Source organism: Mustela erminea, chromosome 10 (genome assembly GCF_009829155.1).
Source record: "Mustela erminea isolate mMusErm1 chromosome 10, mMusErm1.Pri, whole genome shotgun sequence".
Lineage (NCBI taxonomy): Eukaryota > Metazoa > Chordata > Mammalia > Carnivora > Mustelidae > Mustela > Mustela erminea.
The window spans coordinates 104,179,865-104,197,549 of NC_045623.1; the positions used below are offsets into that span (position 1 = coordinate 104,179,865).

Sequence of the window (17,685 nt, forward strand, 5' to 3'; positions counted from 1 at the left end):
AATTTGCAAGGCTGCCTTTGTAGAGCTGCCTTTTGATCAATGATTGCCTGTGTTAATGTTTCAGCAAGCTATTGATTTCTGCAACAGCTTTTGTTCCCTGAATTTATGTGCAGCGGGTCTCTGCAGCACACACTATGCATGTTTGATTAAAGTTCAATTGACTTCGTTCCTGGTGAGGCCTCTGGCTGCCTCATTCCCTATTTGTAGAACCAAAGCTTTTCCCGACATGTTCTTTTGTTTGTGCTCAAGACCTAGCCACCCATGCAGTCACCAGTATGCTGTTTCTAATCCTCCTAGATCCGCTCCATTCCAGTGTTTAATCCCTTCGTAGACATTGCAGTGGTTGAGAGGCAGCTAATAAAACCTGGCCTGGATTTTTTTAAGTCAACTTCACTGATGTGTAGTTGGTGTGCACACCATTTATACCATAAAAATATACCCACGTTACGTGCAGTAAGGGCACAGTTCAGGGAGTTCGATAACCGTGCCTCCATGCAGATAGCACCACTATCGGTTCGTACGATGCTCCCTTCTACGCAAAAGGTTTCCTCGTGTTCTTTAGCAGGTGGTTTTCTACTTCCTTGTCCTCCAGACTAGGCAGTCCCAGCAAACTCGTTTGCTTTTTGGGATTGTAGATTTGCCTTCTCTCTCTCTCTCTCTCTTTTTTTTTTTTAGATTTGCCTTTTCTAGAATGGAATCATACGGTCCATACCCCTTTGTATCTGGCTGCTTCTATCCAGTGTGATGTTCTGAGACTCATCCCTATTACCAGGTTGATCAGCAGTTGGTGCATTTTTACTGCCAACTAGCACCTAGTAGTTGGGCGCACGGTGACCGTTTATCCCTTCTCCCCCTGAGGGGTGTGGGAGTGTTTCCAGCTTTTGTCTGCAAAGAGTAAAGTTTCTGTGAGCATCTGGATGAAAGTCTTCGTGTGACCATATGTTTTTATTTCTTTTGGGTAAACACCTAGGAGTGGGATCAGTTGCTGGGTCATATGGTAGATGTTTGTTTAGCTTTGTAAGAACTGCCAAAGTTTAAAAAGTGGTTGAACCATTTTATAGTCCCACCATCAGCGTATGAAAGTTCTAGTCACTACCCATCTTCCTATATTTGAAACTTGTGTTTTCATTTTCCAAACTAGTTTATAGGCCTGTAGTGGAACTCCTTCTGGCTTGGTTGTTTGATCCTTTGTAGTCCTCTAATAGAACCTGCTCTGGACTCCTTTTCCTTATTTTGTTTTGTTTTTAAGATTTTCTTTTTTTTGTGAGAGAATGAGCACAGGCAGGGGAGCAGTAACTAGGCAGAGGGAGAAGCAGGCTCCCCGCTAAGCAAGGAGCCCAATGCGGAACTCCGTCCCAGGACCCTGAGATCCTGACCTGAGCCAAACGCAGACATTTAACCAATTGAGCCACCCAGGTGTCCCCTCCTTTTCCTTGTTTAAAAGGTTTTGTTATTGTTGTTTTGCTTTTGTTTTTTTAAATTTGAGAGAGTGCATGCGGAGGAGTTCATGAGTTTGGGGGGAGGAGCAGAGGGAGAAGCAGACTCTGCGCTGAGCAGGGAGCCCAACTCAGGGCTTATTCCCAGGAACCCGAGATTGAACCTGATTCAACCTGCGTTGAAGGCAGACGAGTAACCACATGAGGTACCCAGGCATCCCTAAAAGCTTTTATTTCTTAATTGCTGACAAAATGCTGATGATTATTTCAATATTAGGTTTCTTTGTTTTGTTTCTTTTGTTTTCTAGTTTTCTCACACAGTCTGGGAGTACACAGTGCAGGAGTGGAAGTTAAGGTTGAGAACCTATGCTTTTTTCCTGAGCCTTTCTCTGTCTGGCATCTCGCTTTGGGCCAGTACCATAGCCTCAGTGAACTCTGGCTTCCCCGCTTTTCATCTGCCAGCTATGCCATCTTTTAAAGCCATTTGAAACTCTTTCAAACATTCCTATTTGAGACATTGAAATACTTTTGACCTTAAACAACACAGGTTAAATGGCTCAGGCTCACTTACAAGCAGATTTATTTTATGTCGTCCAGTACTGTATATATATTTTTCCTTTTTATGATTTTTTTAGTAATTTTTATGATTATCTTTAGTTTACTGTATTGTAAGAATACAGAAATAATACATAAAACATATGCAGTATGTGTTAATCGACCGCTTATATCATTGGAAAGGTTTCTGGTAAACAGTAGACTCTTAGTTTTAGGGGAGTCAGAAGTTGTACCTGCACTTTGGCTGTGGGCGGCAGCAGGGGGGCGCGGGTCCCTCGTAACTGCGGGAGGCACTGCTGTGCTGCAGCCTAGTGCCGCGTGGAGACGTGCGGGCAGCTGTGCCAGTGCCACCCGCTGGCGCTGAGATTTTGGCAGAGACCCTGGTAGCGCCTTCCACCTCACTTTCTCTCCCATTTTTTATTCCTTCTGTCTCCTGTAGCTTCACATTTCCTCCTACATACCAGGCCTCTCATCTGCTGGCCCCTAAAATGACTTCAGCTAGAGGAGGCAGTGGGAGGTACCACTTCCTTCCAGGTTTGGGATTGGACCATGATTTACTGTACTGGTTGTCTTTTTGAACTGATAGAGCATGTCACTTTAACAAAGTGTTGAAGGCTGACAGTGACTTCTCTTGGCTTCTGTTCTGTATTTTCTCATGGGAAAACCAGAGTCAGATCAGTTTTATATCAGCACAGGTCTCTTAATCCCCTAGTGGATTTAGGAATTTGTTCCCTCTAGCCAGCCGACACCAAAAGATCAGTAGAGGTAAGTGACTTTCCAAGTCAGGAAAATAGGAAGGAAAGAGGCAGGAGCCAGGAGGTTTTCAGTTCATGACCTAGGGGCTCAGAGTGCTTCAGTCACCACAGGGACAAGGGTAGCCTGCGCTTGTAGAACAGCACGTGATAGCCAACAGCTCAGAAATCCAAGGGCAGGCATTCCTACATTGTCACTTCTTACTGTTTCTGTCTCGTGGATCTGAAAAGGGCGGGGTGAGTTTGCAGGCTCTTCTCTGGTGGCGGCTCCTGGCCTTCTGGGCCTGGGGTCATACTTCATCTGTTCGGTATTGGCAGTCACTAGCATTCTGTTAAGTAGCCCTTGGAAAGACTGAAACATACTCACGGCTCCAAGAGATACATGGTGTGTGTAGGCTTCTGGAAGCCAGTCGGAAGCTCCTCTGGGATCACAGGCTCCTTTAAGGATCTGACGACAGCTGTGGTCCCACTTCTTAGAAAATGCACAGGCATAGACTCCGACTCTGAGCAGTGAACATTCAACACGCACGTGCTACCTGCTTTGCAAAAGCCATTTCCCCACTTAAAATCTGTCCACTTCTCTACAAACTCACTTCTCATCATTCTAAGGCTCTAGCCATCACCAGCGTCTGTCTGTCGCATGGCGTCTGTGCTATTTGTCCACCGCCGTCTCACTGGCACTGGTCTTTGCAGCCAGATCCCAGGTCACCGGAGAACAGAAGCTTCATGTCTCTCTTGGCTCCTCCCTTCACAGGGCACTGAGCCTTCCCTTCCATGAGGCAATGCGGTGCTCTGGCCACCTGGCTCCCACCTGGGGGTACGAGGTTCCCACAGGGGGGCTTCCCAGGATACAGTAGTCAGCCACACTAATTGATTGTCCACAAGATTGATTCAGTTAGAGAAAATCAATGTGAATTACACACTTTTGCTGTTTTAAGTGGGGTTTTTTGGTCTTTTTTATTTATTTTATTTTTAAAGATTTATTTATTTATTTGACACAGAGAGAGAGAAAGAGAGAGATCACAAGTAGGCAGAGAGGCAGGCAGGCAGGGGTGGGGGAGGGGAAGCAGGCCCTGCAGAGCAGAGAGCCCGATGTGGGGCTTGATCCCAGGACCCTGAGATCATGACCTGAGCCGAAGGCTTAACCCACTGAGCCACCCAGGCACCCCTTTCTGTCTTTTTTAATTCCTGGTAAAGATACTTTATCTTGGGATCTTCGTTTTAAGCAATTGATGTTGTGTCAACCAGGCTTAGCAGAACATGCCATTCTCCTGTTGGTGTGTGTGGTGTGTCTGCTGGGCTCCTGGGGTGGGGGGCAAAAAACCCCTCTCCTATAAAGGTTTATTTATTTGTTTTAAAGAGAGAGCACACACGTGGATGCATGGGGGACCGTGGCAGAGGGAGAGAATTTCAGACAGACTCCCCGCTGAGCGCAGAGCTGGAGGAGGGGCTGGGTCTCAAAGTTGCATTTGGGCTCATACCCCCTTGCTATATTTCTTCCTTCCTTTCTTCCTTCCTTCCTTCCTTCCTTCCTTCCTTCCTTCCTTCCTTTCTTTTGTTCGTTCGTTCTTGGATTTCTTGCCTTCCTTTCTGCTGGGCCATGGAAAGAATAGCTCCTTCTGCCCTAAAGGCTGGCCTTGTGACATACAGCACTGCCCCTCTGCATCAGCACCACGGTGTCTGTCCCTCAGGGCCTTCCATTGTCAGGCCTCAGTCTTCACCTTCAGGACGCTGTGTTAGCTTGTCCCGATGTGCGCACTCAGATTGGGGTAGAGGCTGTGGAGCAGTTTTCCTGGATCTGGGCTCTCTGTTTTTCCTAACCCCAGCTCGCCACCATCTCAGTTTTTTCCTTTTCTTGTTCCTGGAATAACCTAAGTGGCCAGGCATTTCCTAGTCATACCTGTGTGATTTCAGTGGAATGCTGTGAAGAAGACATCTGTACATACACTCTGTTGGAAGGCAAGCATTTTCCTTCTTTTCGATTGTTCATTGGTTTTTCTCCATGGCATCTGGCACATGGTAGGCGCTCAGCAGGTACTTGTTGAATGAACGAATGTTCTTGAGATCTAGAAATTCTGCTCTGCTGGGCTGAGGGGAACATCCCATTTCGCCAGTTAGTGGGCAGCTCACAGGTGTGCCTAGAGCAAGCACCATTCCTCTCACGATTGTCCTTTGTCCTCATCTCCAGCACAGCTGTTAGGAACCAGCTCCTGCTCCTGGTGGCAGAGGGCGGGCAGACTGGGTGACCTGGAGAAGGAAAGCCCCTCTGAAGCCAGGCTTCTCTCCTGCAGGGGGAGCTGATCACCTTCTATTACTACTGGAAGAAAACCCCTGAGGCAGCCAGCTCCAGGGCCCATCGAAGGCACCGCAGGCAGGCCGTGTTCAGGAGGATCAAGACCCGCACGGCGTCCACACCCGTCAGCACGCCTTCCAGACCCCCCTCCAGCGAGTTCCGTAAGTGAGGGTCTTCACCCACGAGCCGCAGCGCCTTGCCCCCTCTCTGGGCCTGCCCACACAGGCACCCCTGTCAGGGTACAGGTTGGGGACAGCAGTGTGTGCTGCCTACTATGCAGCATAGTGTGAGGGACATAGCAGAGCCTGCACCGGGTGAGCGCTGACTTGGGGATTTGGTAGGAGAGTTTCAGTAATTATTCATGCATTTATATTTTTAAAATAATCTCAACATCATTTTAATTTTTTATGAAAATGTAAGGCTTGACCCTGTCTTGGGGTGTTTTCAGTAACTTCAGAGGTTGTCCACTTAGTGGAAGAGTTTGAGTTCTGTTGGTATTGTGTTAGGAATAAGATCAGATTAACACTTCCTTCTTTTTCCTCCTGCTTTATCAAGACCCTCCTCTTGGTCCCAGTATGATGTGCAGTGTAATATGATACCTTCCTAAGTCTTCCTAGCTGTCCGCAAACAGCAGTGGGCCTTGCGGTTCTGTCCTGGCCCGGGGCACTCAGCCTGCGGGTTGCTTATGTTGCACATGCAAACAGGAACTAGTCCACTGGTGCTGGGGTTGTAGGGGTTGGTGTAGGACTCGGTGGGGAGGGAGCTCCTCAGGATGCCTGGATGTGTCAGGGAATTCGTATGGTTGTGCTTCGCTGCCCCCATTCCCAGTTGTGGGCATCAGTGTTTGCCACATCAGGATTCAGATGTGACATCAGTCTCCAAATATAGGGTAGGGCAGACCCTTGGGTACCACCCTTCATATGAGTTCTTCGTTCTGTTCACTGGCCCTGAGGAATTCAGAGTGGTCCTTCGTGAACACTGCCCCACCTCAGCCTTCCATGCCGCTCTGACTGGTGGCTTGGATCCTGGGCAGGCCACAGGTCACAGGTGGTCCTGGTCTTGGCCAAGCATGATGGTGTCTCCCCCACCCCTGTTGTATTCCTGCCATGCCCAGTGGACCTGAGTTCAGCCAGCGAGGATGACTTTGACAGTGAGGACAGCGAGCAGGAATTGAAGGGGTACGCCTGCCGCCACTGCTTTACCACCAGTAAGTGGGGATCGGGGGGGCGGGGAGTGTTGGGAGCATTCACTGAGACAGGCCAGGCTCAGGCACGTTCATGTTCTGAACATTTCATGAATCTAGTTAAAGACCTGCCAGAGTGTCACTGGCCTGACATTTGCATTGTGCTTCAGGGTTACCTGAGAAAGCAGAAATCTGTAGCTTTTGTCCCTCCCCCGTTTATAGTCAGCGTGGTTGGGGGGGCGGGGGGTACCTGTGTTTCTGGGAAGCCTGCTTTCAGCTCCTCTTGGGCACCGTGAGAACTGGGAGGGAACGGATATTCCTGAAATCCTCTCCCACCCTGGGAGAGAGCAAGCAGCAGCCAAGCAAGTGACGGGCATCTGCCTGAGGCCACAGAAGGGCCCTCACCTGCACCCATCTGCCCTACTGCAGCCTCCAAAGACTGGCACCACGGGGGCCGGGAGAACATCCTATTGTGTACAGACTGCCGCATCCACTTCAAGAAATACGGCGAGCTCCCGCCCATTGAGAAGCCCGTGGACCCTCCCCCATTCATGTTCAAACCTGTCAAAGAGGAAGAGGATGGGCTCAGTGGGAAGCATAGCATGAGGACGCGGCGCAGTCGTGGCTCGGTGAGTCCCCAGGGCAGATGACCCGGCCACTTCAGGTTACTAGGATGCTGGGGCTTGTGCCTCCCGGGAGGCTGGGAAGCGATTGGTTTCAGGTAGAGAACCATCCTCCTTTAAGGAGTGCTTGGCTCGAAGGTATTACTAGTTTTGTCTGCGGGTCCGGAAAGAGCCTCTGCCCTCTCCCTCCCTTGCGCTGTCAGTGGGGCGCACGTCCTGAGCTTACTTTCACAGAGAACTCATCAGTGTCTTGTTCAGCGCGGGCTCTCCGAGTCCCCCAACTTTCCTCTGGCCCCTGGGCCCACCACCTGTAGTGTGGCATCTCTTGTCTACTTAAAACTTGCAGGAGCTTGCTCTTTTTTCTCCCCCCACAATATTTGATTCAGTTTTCAAAACTTCTGGCACATTTTTCTTCTCACTTGTATAGAGATTCTGTTTTCCAGGTTGGAAATGTGGCAGCAGGGACCTTTGGGAACAAGGGTTTTCCCAGCTTGGGAGTTGGGGATGCCCAAGGGTCTTCCCTGTAACTGGTCTCCCCAGTGACTCTTGTAGGCATGTAGATGGCACTGTCCACCTTCCTCTGACCCTGCCATCTTGTCAAGGCTGCTGGTGCCCAGGCTGCCTGGCAGATGGACTGATATGAATCATTGTCCCCCCGTCTCTTCTGCGTGTCATGGCTTTGCAGAAACGTGCTCAAGTGCTTGGTGGTTTTAGGAGCTGAGCTATGTTATTTGACACCTTCTCCCTTTGGGTCATACTATCAGACAAAATCGGCAGGTGTTTGGTTTGGTTTGGGTGAGGAAGTGGGCAGTTCTGTGGAATGAACAGAGCGAGGTGATATGAAGCAGAGTATGTGATCATTCTGGAGAACTTGGCAGAGTAGAGGCCCTCGTGGACTTCTGCCCCCTTAGAAGATCTAGCTTGTTTCTGCCCCACAGCCAGGACCATCGCCGGAGAGGGATGCTTTGGGTTTAGGGATTGCTGTCTTTTCATGTGAACCCACCCATTCAGCCCCCCTCCCTTAGTTCCATATTGACCCCCACACAGCAAGGGGGCAGCCAGAGGCGCCTGTTGCTCACCAGAGCCTGGGGTCTGCCATCGTGCTGGTGGCAGGTTCTGTTCCTGGGGATGCTGTGTGTGTGCTGGGCTCTAGTCTCACCAGCCTCCGATTTGGGTGGGCAGATGTCTACACTGCGCAGTGGTCGGAAGAAGCAGCCAGCCAGCCCTGATGGTCGCGCCTCACCCATCAATGAAGACATCCGCTCCAGTGGCCGGAACTCACCCAGCGCTGCCAGCACCTCCAGCAACGATAGCAAAGCAGAGACCGTGAAGAAGTCAGCCAAGGTGAGGTGCCCATCCCCCAGGACATTGGGCCAGCTCGGCCCTGCCCTCTCATTAAAGCCCAGGTTGCTGGGGTTGATGTTCAGATTCCTCAGCTATGGGGCTGCAGGTCGTTCCTGGAGCCTCCCTGGGCATCAGCATTGCCCTAGACTAGGGCTACAGATTGCGGCTTAGGGTCTAGGGTCTGGAGAAACGGGGTCCATTGCAGGTCCCAGCACTGACCTTTGAGGACTGTCTCTGCCTTGAGTTTCCCAAGGCCTCAGGGGCAAAGGATAAGGTGTGATTGGAAAGGTCCCTTCCCCCTAAAGCCAAATTATTTCCACCCCCAGGTACTTGTTTCTCCTGACCTCAACTAGTCCCTTCCAGAACATTCTTGCTTCTGGAGATGGAGCTCCGAATTCCAGAGCAATGTGTCAGCGAACCATTATCATTTACCCCTTGGGGCTGATGGGACATCCTCTTTTGTCCTGATGCCCCTCTTGGGCTTTCCCACTGCAGAAGGTGAAGGAGGAAGCCTCATCGCCCCTTAAGAGCAGCAAGCGCCAGCGGGAGAAGGCGGCCTCTGATACAGAGGAAGCTGACAGGACCAGCTCCAAGAAGACGAAAACCCAGGTGAGATGCGCAGCTGAGCCACTGGGACTGTAGCTGGCAGCTAACATCCCTTGAGAGGCCTTGAGCCCAGATCTCCCTGGGGCCTAGCAGTGCCCCGTCTCCTAGGGAGAGACTAGAGTGGTTTCCGAGAGTGGCCGGGTCAGAGGGTACCTATGCTCCCTGGGGGCAGGCTTGCCACCTTGTGTGCACAGACCTGTGTTGTGTGCCAGGCGCTAGCACCGCAGGGCAGTGAGAGCCTTTGCTGTCCTAGAGCCATCCTTCCCATCTCTGGCCCTAGGAGATCAGCCGGCCCAACTCGCCATCAGAAGGCGAGGGAGAGAGTTCGGACAGCCGCAGTGTCAACGATGAGGGCAGCAGTGACCCCAAAGACATCGACCAGGACAATCGCAGCACGTCCCCCAGCATCCCCAGCCCCCAGGACAACGAGAGCGACTCAGACTCTTCGGCCCAGCAGCAGATGCTGCAGGCCCAGCCCCCAGCCTTGCAAGGGGCCCCCAGTGCGGCCCCTCCAGTTCCCTCCACTGTCCCACCGGGAGCCCCGCAGCTCCCCACACCAGGGCCCACGCCCTCTGCCACCGCAGGCCCTCCACAGGGCTCGCCCTCAGCCTCCCAGCCCCCTAGCCAGCCACAGGCTCCGGTGGCTTCTGCTCCCCATGCTCATATCCAGCAGGCACCTGCCCTGCACCCACAGCGGCTGCCCTCACCGCACCCCCCGCTCCAGCCTCTGACCGTGACAGCTGGCCAGACCTCTGCCCCACCTCACAGCCAGCCCCCGCTGCATAGTCAGGGCCCAGGTGGCCCTCACAGCCTCCAGGCCGGGCCCCTGCTGCAGCACCCAGGCCCCCCTCAGCCCTTTGGCCTCCCTCCCCAGGCCTCTCAAGCATCTGCTCTTCCTCATGCCTCCCTGCAGCCCACAGCCTCGCAGTCAGCCCTGCAGCCCCAGCAGCCCCCACGGGAGCAACCTCTGCCACCGGCCCCCTTGGCTATGCCCCACATCAAGCCCCCACCCACCACGCCCATCCCCCAGCTGCCGGCCCCCCAAGCCCACAAGCACCCACCTCACCTCTCAGGGCCCTCGCCCTTCTCCATGAATGCCAACCTCCCACCCCCTCCAGCACTGAAGCCTCTGAGCTCCCTGTCCACGCACCATCCCCCCTCAGCCCATCCCCCTCCCCTGCAGCTCATGCCTCAGAGCCAGCCCCTGCCCTCCTCCCCTGCACAGCCCCCGGTGCTGACCCAGAGCCAGAGCCTGCCGCCTGCTGCTGCCACTCACCCCCCAGCGGGCCTCCACCAGGTGCCCCCCCAGCCCCCATTTGCCCAGCACCCCTTTGTCCCCGGGGGACCTCCTTCCATCACCCCTCCGACCTGCTCCTCCACCGCCACCCCTCCTGCGGGACCTGGCCCCTCGGCCCAGCCGCCCTGCTCTGCTGCTGTGTCTTCAGGAGGCAGCGGCCCCGGGGGGGCAGCCTGCCCACTCCCCACCGTTCAGATCAAGGAAGAGGCTCTGGATGATGCTGAGGAGCCCGAGAGCCCGCCTCCCCCGCCAAGGAGCCCGTCCCCCGAGCCCACTGTCGTGGACACCCCCAGCCATGCCAGCCAGTCCGCCAGGTACTAGCTTCCCAGGAATGCGGGCACAGCCAGGGCAGGGACAGGCTGGGCAGCTGGGGCAGGCGGAGGCCTTGGCAGGGCCCCAGCGAGAGATGTGGCCTTCTTTAGGTTCTACAAACATCTGGACCGTGGTTACAACTCGTGTGCGCGGACAGACCTGTATTTCATGCCTCTGGCGGGATCCAAACTGGCCAAGAAGAGGGAGGAGGCCATCGAAAAGGCCAAACGGGAGGCTGAGCAGAAAGCACGAGAGGAGCGGGAGCGCGAGAAGGAGAAGGAGAAAGAGCGCGAGCGGGAGCGGGAGCGGGAGCGGGAGGCGGAGAGATCAGCCGTGAGTCGGGGAGCCACCAGGCCACGGGGGGGTCCCGCCCCAGCTCTGCTCTGCGGCTCCCTTTCTCCGGTGCACAGCCCAGCCCCATCCAGGGCACGAGGGAAGCTGCCGGCACAAAGCAGACCGTTCAGCAGGGGCTGGACCGTGTCCTCGCGGCCCGAGCTTGTCCCCGGCTGTGGTCGGGGCTTGCTCGTGTTGGGGCGGGCGGACCACCTTGGCTGGCGGGTGCGGGAGAGCAGCAGGGCTGGGCGCGGCTCTGCAGAGTGAGTGCCTGCCCCTCACAGCCTTCCCTTCCTTCAGCAGAAGGCGTCCGGCTCGGCCCACGAAGGCCGCCTCAGCGACCCCCAGCTCAGTGGTCCCGGCCACCTGCGGCCATCCTTCGAGCCGCCACCAACCACCATTGCCGCGGTGCCTCCGTATATCGGGCCCGACACGCCTGCCCTTCGGACTCTGAGCGAGTACGCTCGGCCTCACGTCATGTCACCCACCAACCGCAACCACCCCTTCTACATGCCCCTCAACCCCACTGACCCTCTGCTGGCCTACCACATGCCCGGCCTCTACAATGTGGACCCCACCATCCGGGAGCGGGAGCTCCGGGAGCGGGAGATCCGGGAGCGGGAGATCCGGGAGCGGGAGCTGCGGGAGAGGATGAAGCCAGGCTTCGAGGTGAAGCCCCCGGAGCTGGACCCCTTGCACCCAGCCACCAACCCCATGGAGCACTTCGCCCGGCACAGCGCCCTCACCATCCCCCCCACGGCGGGCCCCCACCCTTTCGCTTCTTTCCACCCGGGCCTGAACCCCCTGGAGAGGGAGAGACTGGCCCTGGCGGGCCCCCAGCTGCGGCCCGAGATGAGCTACCCTGATAGACTGGCGGCCGAGCGGATCCACGCAGAGCGCATGGCGTCGCTGACCAGCGACCCTCTGGCCCGCCTGCAGATGTTCAACGTGACTCCGCACCACCACCAGCACTCCCACATCCACTCGCACCTCCACCTCCACCAGCAGGACCCCCTCCACCAAGGTGGGTGCCCCTGGGGCTGGGCTGGGAGGGCGCTGTGGGTTGAGTTCTGGGGTGACAGGGCGCAGGCCAGAGATGGAGCCGCTGTCCGCACGCAGAGGCAGTTCTTTCCGAAAGGAATCCTTCCTTCCTGCCGGAGCTGGGGGCAGTCGGCCTCGGTGCAGGGTCCTCTCGCCGCCTCCCTCCCCCGCAGCCTTCGCCTCCGCCCAGCCCCTCAGTTCTCCAGAACGCTGAGTCACCCTGGGGCCCTTTGCTTCTGGTCTCCTGGAGGAAGCTGGGGTTTTTGGCCCTGGGCTTCCATGCCAGGGAGAGTGGGAAGCGACCTGTGCTCACTGAGTCCCGTTAACGGCAGGAGCTGGGGCCTGAGGAGGGGGGCAAGGGCGTTGGAGCCCAGGCGGAGGCCCTGGGGTATCTTTCAGTGAGAACTTAAAGAACAGCCCTCCTGTTCCCTCTTGGGGTACAGAGCCTGGGCTTTTCCTGGCTCATCTGGTGAGGGCCACCCAGTGCTCTCCACTCTGGGAATGAGCTCCCAAAGGTCTGCCAACTGGCCAGCTGGGCCGAAGGCAGAGACCGGCACAGCCGGAGTGCCTGCTCCGTCTACAGCTCTGCAGACCTGCTGGATGGGGCGGGAGGAGCTCGACCTGTGCCCTGCACCCAAGGCCTGCCATGGCGTCCACAGGGCACAGCCCACATGTAGGACTTCTGAGTGGGCAGACCTGCCCCCATGCTGAGGAGGAGGGTGACTGCTAGGGCGACCCCTGGCTCTCTGCATACCCAGCCCCGACTCGGGAGCCTGGACTCTGTTCAGGCAGATGGTTCTGGAGAAGCCTGGGAGCTGTCACTTTTCACTCTACAGTCCTGACACCTGGAGCCTTGAGGCCACCCGGCATGGGCCGTCTGAGCCCTGGTGTCACCAGTGGGTGTGTCTCAACCAGCTATTTGAGAGGAGGCGGTCATCCGTCCATACGACATTCATCCACTTGACAGATAGTCACAGAGCACCTGGGCTACGTCCGGCACAGTTTTAGATGCTGACAACAAGCCTGTCTGCTTTTGCGTCCCAACGCAGAGGCAGTCAGCCAGTGCATCTCGGGGTGTGGAGAGCAGTCAGGGTTCTGGAGGACAGCTAACCGGGGGAGGGAACCGGGAGCTGGGAGCAAGGCTGCTGTGAGAAAGCCACGAGAATGCCTGGTCAAGAAGGTAACTGTGGAGCAGGCTTGACAAGGCAAAGGGGCCCCGGGCCTGGGAGGAGAAAGTGGGGCTTAGTGAGCCGCCTCCCTGCTCACAGCACAGGGCATCTGGCCGCTCCCACTCTGCTGACCCCTGTGGGTTCTGTGGGTGAAGGGCCAGGGAGGAGGCTCTGGGCAGTGTTGCCAGTCCAGCCGACAGCTGGGGTGAGACAAGCTGGCTGTAGCACGACTAGAGTGACCCCGGGTCCCCTGCAGACCTGGCAGGTGCACGGCAGGCCTCAGGTGTTTGGCCAAGTAGGCTCTGATGAGCATAGCCCTCAATAAAACAGTGTGGGGGAGACTGCCTTAGGGGTGCTCGGGAAAGAGCAGAGAATATCATGTGTCAGTTTATCTCCGTGTTACGTTCTGGAACTTTGCTGCAAGTTGGGGAGGGGGCAGCCACTCTGGGTCAGCACTTGGTGGCCCTGGTGGCCAGGAGCTGGCTGTGGTTGAGGAGGAGGTCACTGGTAATTACGGCCGAGGAGGGCGGACAGGGAGGGAGCCCCAGAGCCCTGCTCCGCCTGCAATCTGGACTTCTGCCTCTCTTCCAGGCTCAGCAGGCCCAGTGCACCCACTGGTTGACCCCCTGACCGCTGGTCCTCACCTGGCTCGCTTTCCCTACCCCCCCGGCACTCTCCCCAACCCTCTGCTTGGACAGCCCCCCCATGAGCACGAGATGCTTCGTCATCCAGTTTTTGGTAAGAACGCGCCTGGGGGAGGAGGGGGCAGTGTGAGAGCTGGGTGGGTGTCTGATGTCCCCTTCGGTCAGTCATTCGTCCGCCTATTCAACAGATCACCTCCTGGGAGCCAGGCAGGCAGACCCAGCCCGGAGAGCTGGGGTGGGGCAGTGTAAGGGCGCCCCCAGAGCCGGGACAAGGACAGTGTGATGAAGGAGGGACGGAGGCACTGGAGCCCAGCTGAGGGCTCGGGGTGGGGCTCCTGAAGCAGTGAGAGGCTGAGTCCTGAAACCTTGAGGACCAGGGGGTGTATATTCCGTCTTCTCCTCCCCTCCGCCCCCAGGATCAGGGATCCGGGTGGGGGGGCGCTTTGGGCCTCCTCTCTCTCTCTCGGGTCGGGGGTGGGGGGGCTCTGCTGCACAGGTCCCTCGCTCCTCCCCTCAGGAGCCTGGCTCCTGACCTGACAGCCTTGCTGGCCCCCTCGCTCCCTGGCCACCTCCGTGGCCTTTCTGGATCGAAGGCTCTTCTGTGTTTGGCAGGTACCCCCTATCCCCGAGACCTGCCCGGGGCCATCCCACCCCCCATGTCTGCAGCCCACCAGCTGCAGGCCATGCACGCCCAGTCAGCAGAGCTGCAGAGACTGGCCATGGAGCAGCAGTGGCTGCACGGACACCCCCACATGCATGGCGGCCACCTACCAAGTCAGGAGGACTATTACAGGTGAGGTGGGGAGGGGCCGGCGCGGTGGGGTGGGGGGTGCTCTCCGTCTGAGCCCAGGCTCCCTCATGCCCCACCTGGGGGCTCCCACATACCCCACCTGGGGGCCGCCGGCCCAGCCTAACCATCACCCCTCCTGGCGGTGCCCACGGCGCTCCTTCCGTATCAGCAAGTGCCAGACCCCCTCCCAGTGGCTCTGCGGGCCCAGGCCTCTGGCCTCTGGTCTCTGGGGACTCGGACAGAGCCATCTTGGTGGGAGGGAGGGGCAGAGGAGGGTTGTCATGCACGCCTACCCACCTGCCTGGGCTTGGTGCTGAATACTTTCTCTTTCTGTTTGCTTTCTAGTCGACTGAAGAAAGAAGGTGACAAGCAGTTATAAGTTATTTATTTGTTAGCGCTGGCTGTGGAAACCCCAATTCTTGGGGGGAGAAACAGGACTTTTTACATACAATATGAGCTACAAAAGCAAAAAGAATATCTTCTAAAGATTTCTTTATATATTTAAAAACCCCACAACTAAAAATGTTATCAGCATAATAGTGTTTGTTTGTAGAGAGGATTCCTCGAGACTGGTTTGGGTGCTCCTGCATGACAGTCCCCCAGAAACTTAGTGAGTCCTGGACTGGACTGAACATTCAGAAAACTTTCCCTGCAATCTTGGGGTTTGGCTTTAGTTTTCTTTTCCTTCCTTGATTTCTTGGTAGGTGCTAGAATCCAGTACACACCCTTCACTGTGCGTGCAGACACACTCAGTTACGTGTGTTCCAGAACCCACGAGGTTTGCAGATAGGTGGCATATGAGTTTGGAATCCAAGAGCTATAATTTTTAAAAAAAACTTTTATTTTAATACATTGTAGGAGATCTTCATAATTTGAGAAAGTTCTGCAGCATGGCTTTTTATGTCTGTAAATAAATAATTTTAGAATGGCATTTTTTTTCTTCCACAAACTATTCTGATCTATTTTTTCCAGCCATGTCACTAATTGTGAATTCCTACCAGCTATTGACAGAATACAGAGTTGATTTTTTAATAAAAAGTTATATATAATTATCCCTTTAATTAAAGGGAACAGATGGGCGTTACTAATTGCAAACGGGCAGAGGCTTGGGACGTGGTGCCGTCGCAGCAGGGAGCACCCGGGGGTCTGCAGGGACGGTGTGACAGACCGTTGCTTTGTTTTGCTGCCTTGATTGTCACTTCCGTCTGATTCTAGCTTGGGCTTTGCCAGAAGTGCAGGTATCTGTTAGATGAAACCGTTCTTCTTTTGTCCCAGGAGTGCAGGAGTTAAGTGTCCACCTTGTTCTGTCTCTGCAGGATAGAAAGCACATGTTTCTGTGTGTCTGATTGTAGAATCCCTTATAGGTTTCTGTGCACACACGTTTGGTTGTTCTGGATGAACTGCCTTTTTAAATACTCTGACAATTTCATAAACATTCTAGAAAATTCAAGAAAACACGATTCCCTGCAAAGAACTCCTCACACACGCTTGCCAAAGGAATCTGAGAAAAAACCCTGCCCTGTGTGTGTCATCATTAGGGTCCTCCTGTGGGGAGGCCAGGTCCTCTGGCCATGCAGCTGGAGGCCTCGGAGTTGGCACAGTTGTGGGTGGCGGCCTGCGCACCTCCCCCAGGAGGCGGTCCATGCACGGTGACCCACATCACATGGGGACACCATGTTGAGTCCCACCGTTCCTCCTGGGGGCAGGAGCAGGAGTCGCAGCCGCCGGCGTGGGATGAGGAGGCAGGCTTCCTTCCACCTGGCAGCTGCCGGCCCGAGGGCTCCGGCCGGTCTGCGGAGCGCCCACCTCTCCTTTCTGAGTCGCGGGCATGGTGTGCTTTCTCCAGGGCGGGGGACCCGGGGATGTCTGCACCCGGGGATTCGGCCTGCCATCTGGGTGCAATCTTCTCTGTTCCTCCCTCTTCAGACTCTTGAGGGCTGCTTCTGCCATTGCGTGTGGTAGTCCCAGCGGAGAACTGCCCGACAAGACAGAGCGCCCGGGGCTCGGGGGTGTGGGGTGTGGGGTGTGGCCAGGACTGGAGCTCAGTTCAGGGGTTAGACGCGCCAGAGGCTGGCGCGTTGACCCAGAAGCCAGCAGGCAGATTTCGGGTTCTGGACTCAAACCTGCATCGGGGGCATTTCCAGTTTCTACTTAAACTGTTTGGTTTCAGTTGGGACAGACAGGATTGTTTTGTCTGCTGGGAATATTCTGGAAATGTTTGTCGTTTTCCTCTTCCATTTTCTCCCGTTCCATTTCTGCCTTAACTTCAGCTCCTTAGAGGGAGGCAAGCTCAAAGGAGCCCTGTGTGCCCAGACCCGGTGTGCGCGGGCCGGAGGCGCTTGTTTCCTCCGGGGGCAGGGCCGGCCCGAGGCCCCCACCTCCTCCGCATCTTTGTTTTCCTTTCGGTGGAACACGGTGCCTGCCACTCAGACCTTCCTGACCGCCTCTCTGTGTCACCCATTTTTCCAAAGAAGAGACAGAGTGAAGTACTTGCCGGTCTCTACTTGAAGACTGTCTGAAGGTGTTTTCTCGTTAGGTTTCGGTTCTCCCCCACATCCCAAGGTGAAGCACCGAGATTCCGCCGTTTGAGAACCTTCGACCCGAGACCCTCACTGGGTCAGCTACGGTGTGTTCAGGAGGCCCCAGACCTTCACGGTGTCTTTGAAGCCCGACCCCTTGGTTTCCTTTTGGATTTTCCTTCCTTTTGTTTGAAGTTTGGTTTGGCTTCTCCGTGTCCTGTACGCGTCTTGTCGAATGTTGTTGGGATTGATCTTCACGCTTCGCTGTGGCAGCAGAGCGGAGTGTACATTCTGGTTCGCGACGTTTATATATATCTTGAAGCTAAATGTATATATGAGTAGTTTGCCATGAGATAACACAGTGTAAAAGAGTAGACACCCAGAAATCGTGACTTCTGTGTTCTCTCCATTTGAGTATTTTGTAATTTTTTTGAGATATTTGTGGACATAAATAAAACCAAGCTACACCGCAGCAGCTGGGTGCGGACCAGTGGCCTGTGTCTCATTCCTGGGGCGGGGGGGAGATCTTGGCAGCTGCCCCTGCCTAGGTCCCCCAGGCTGGGGATGGGGCAGAGGGGAGAGTTGGGGTCTCTGCTGTTTCCGGCTCAATGTTTGCCTACCCTCCAAAGCGGCTTCCAGAAAGATGATTCTCTGCCGTGTCTGGTAGGAAGGGTTTCTCTCAGTGCTCTCAGGAGTGCTCCGACCTCCGGTTGGAGATTGTCGGCGCCCGCAGTGAGCATACCCACGCAGCAGAACGGGCCTGGGGGAGGAGGACACTAGCGCCGGGG

At 55.6% G+C, this 17,685-nt stretch overlaps 1 protein-coding gene across 5 annotated transcripts in view; it reads left to right on the forward strand.

The window, feature by feature from the left end:
* The window catches only part of RERE (arginine-glutamic acid dipeptide repeats), a 425,011-nt gene extending 407,642 nt beyond the window's left edge, over positions 1–17,369 (forward strand). For 4 of the 5 annotated variants that reach the window (XM_032360657.1, XM_032360660.1, XM_032360658.1 and 1 more), the window contains 11 exons: positions 5,035–5,197; positions 6,151–6,243; positions 6,649–6,848; positions 8,025–8,186; positions 8,682–8,795; positions 9,073–10,403; positions 10,512–10,734; positions 11,035–11,758; positions 13,536–13,682; positions 14,201–14,381; positions 14,724–17,369. In XM_032360657.1, coding sequence (XP_032216548.1) covers positions 5,035–5,197; positions 6,151–6,243; positions 6,649–6,848; positions 8,025–8,186; positions 8,682–8,795; positions 9,073–10,403; positions 10,512–10,734; positions 11,035–11,758; positions 13,536–13,682; positions 14,201–14,381; positions 14,724–14,757 — 3,372 coding nt within the window. In that variant the 3' untranslated portion in view covers positions 14,758–17,369. The remainder of the gene's footprint in view (positions 1–5,034; positions 5,198–6,150; positions 6,244–6,648; positions 6,849–8,024; positions 8,187–8,681; positions 8,796–9,072; positions 10,404–10,511; positions 10,735–11,034; positions 11,759–13,535; positions 13,683–14,200; positions 14,382–14,723) is intronic. The other variant, XM_032360659.1, reaches the window with a different exon arrangement.
* The last annotated feature ends 316 nt before the right edge of the window (positions 17,370–17,685 follow it).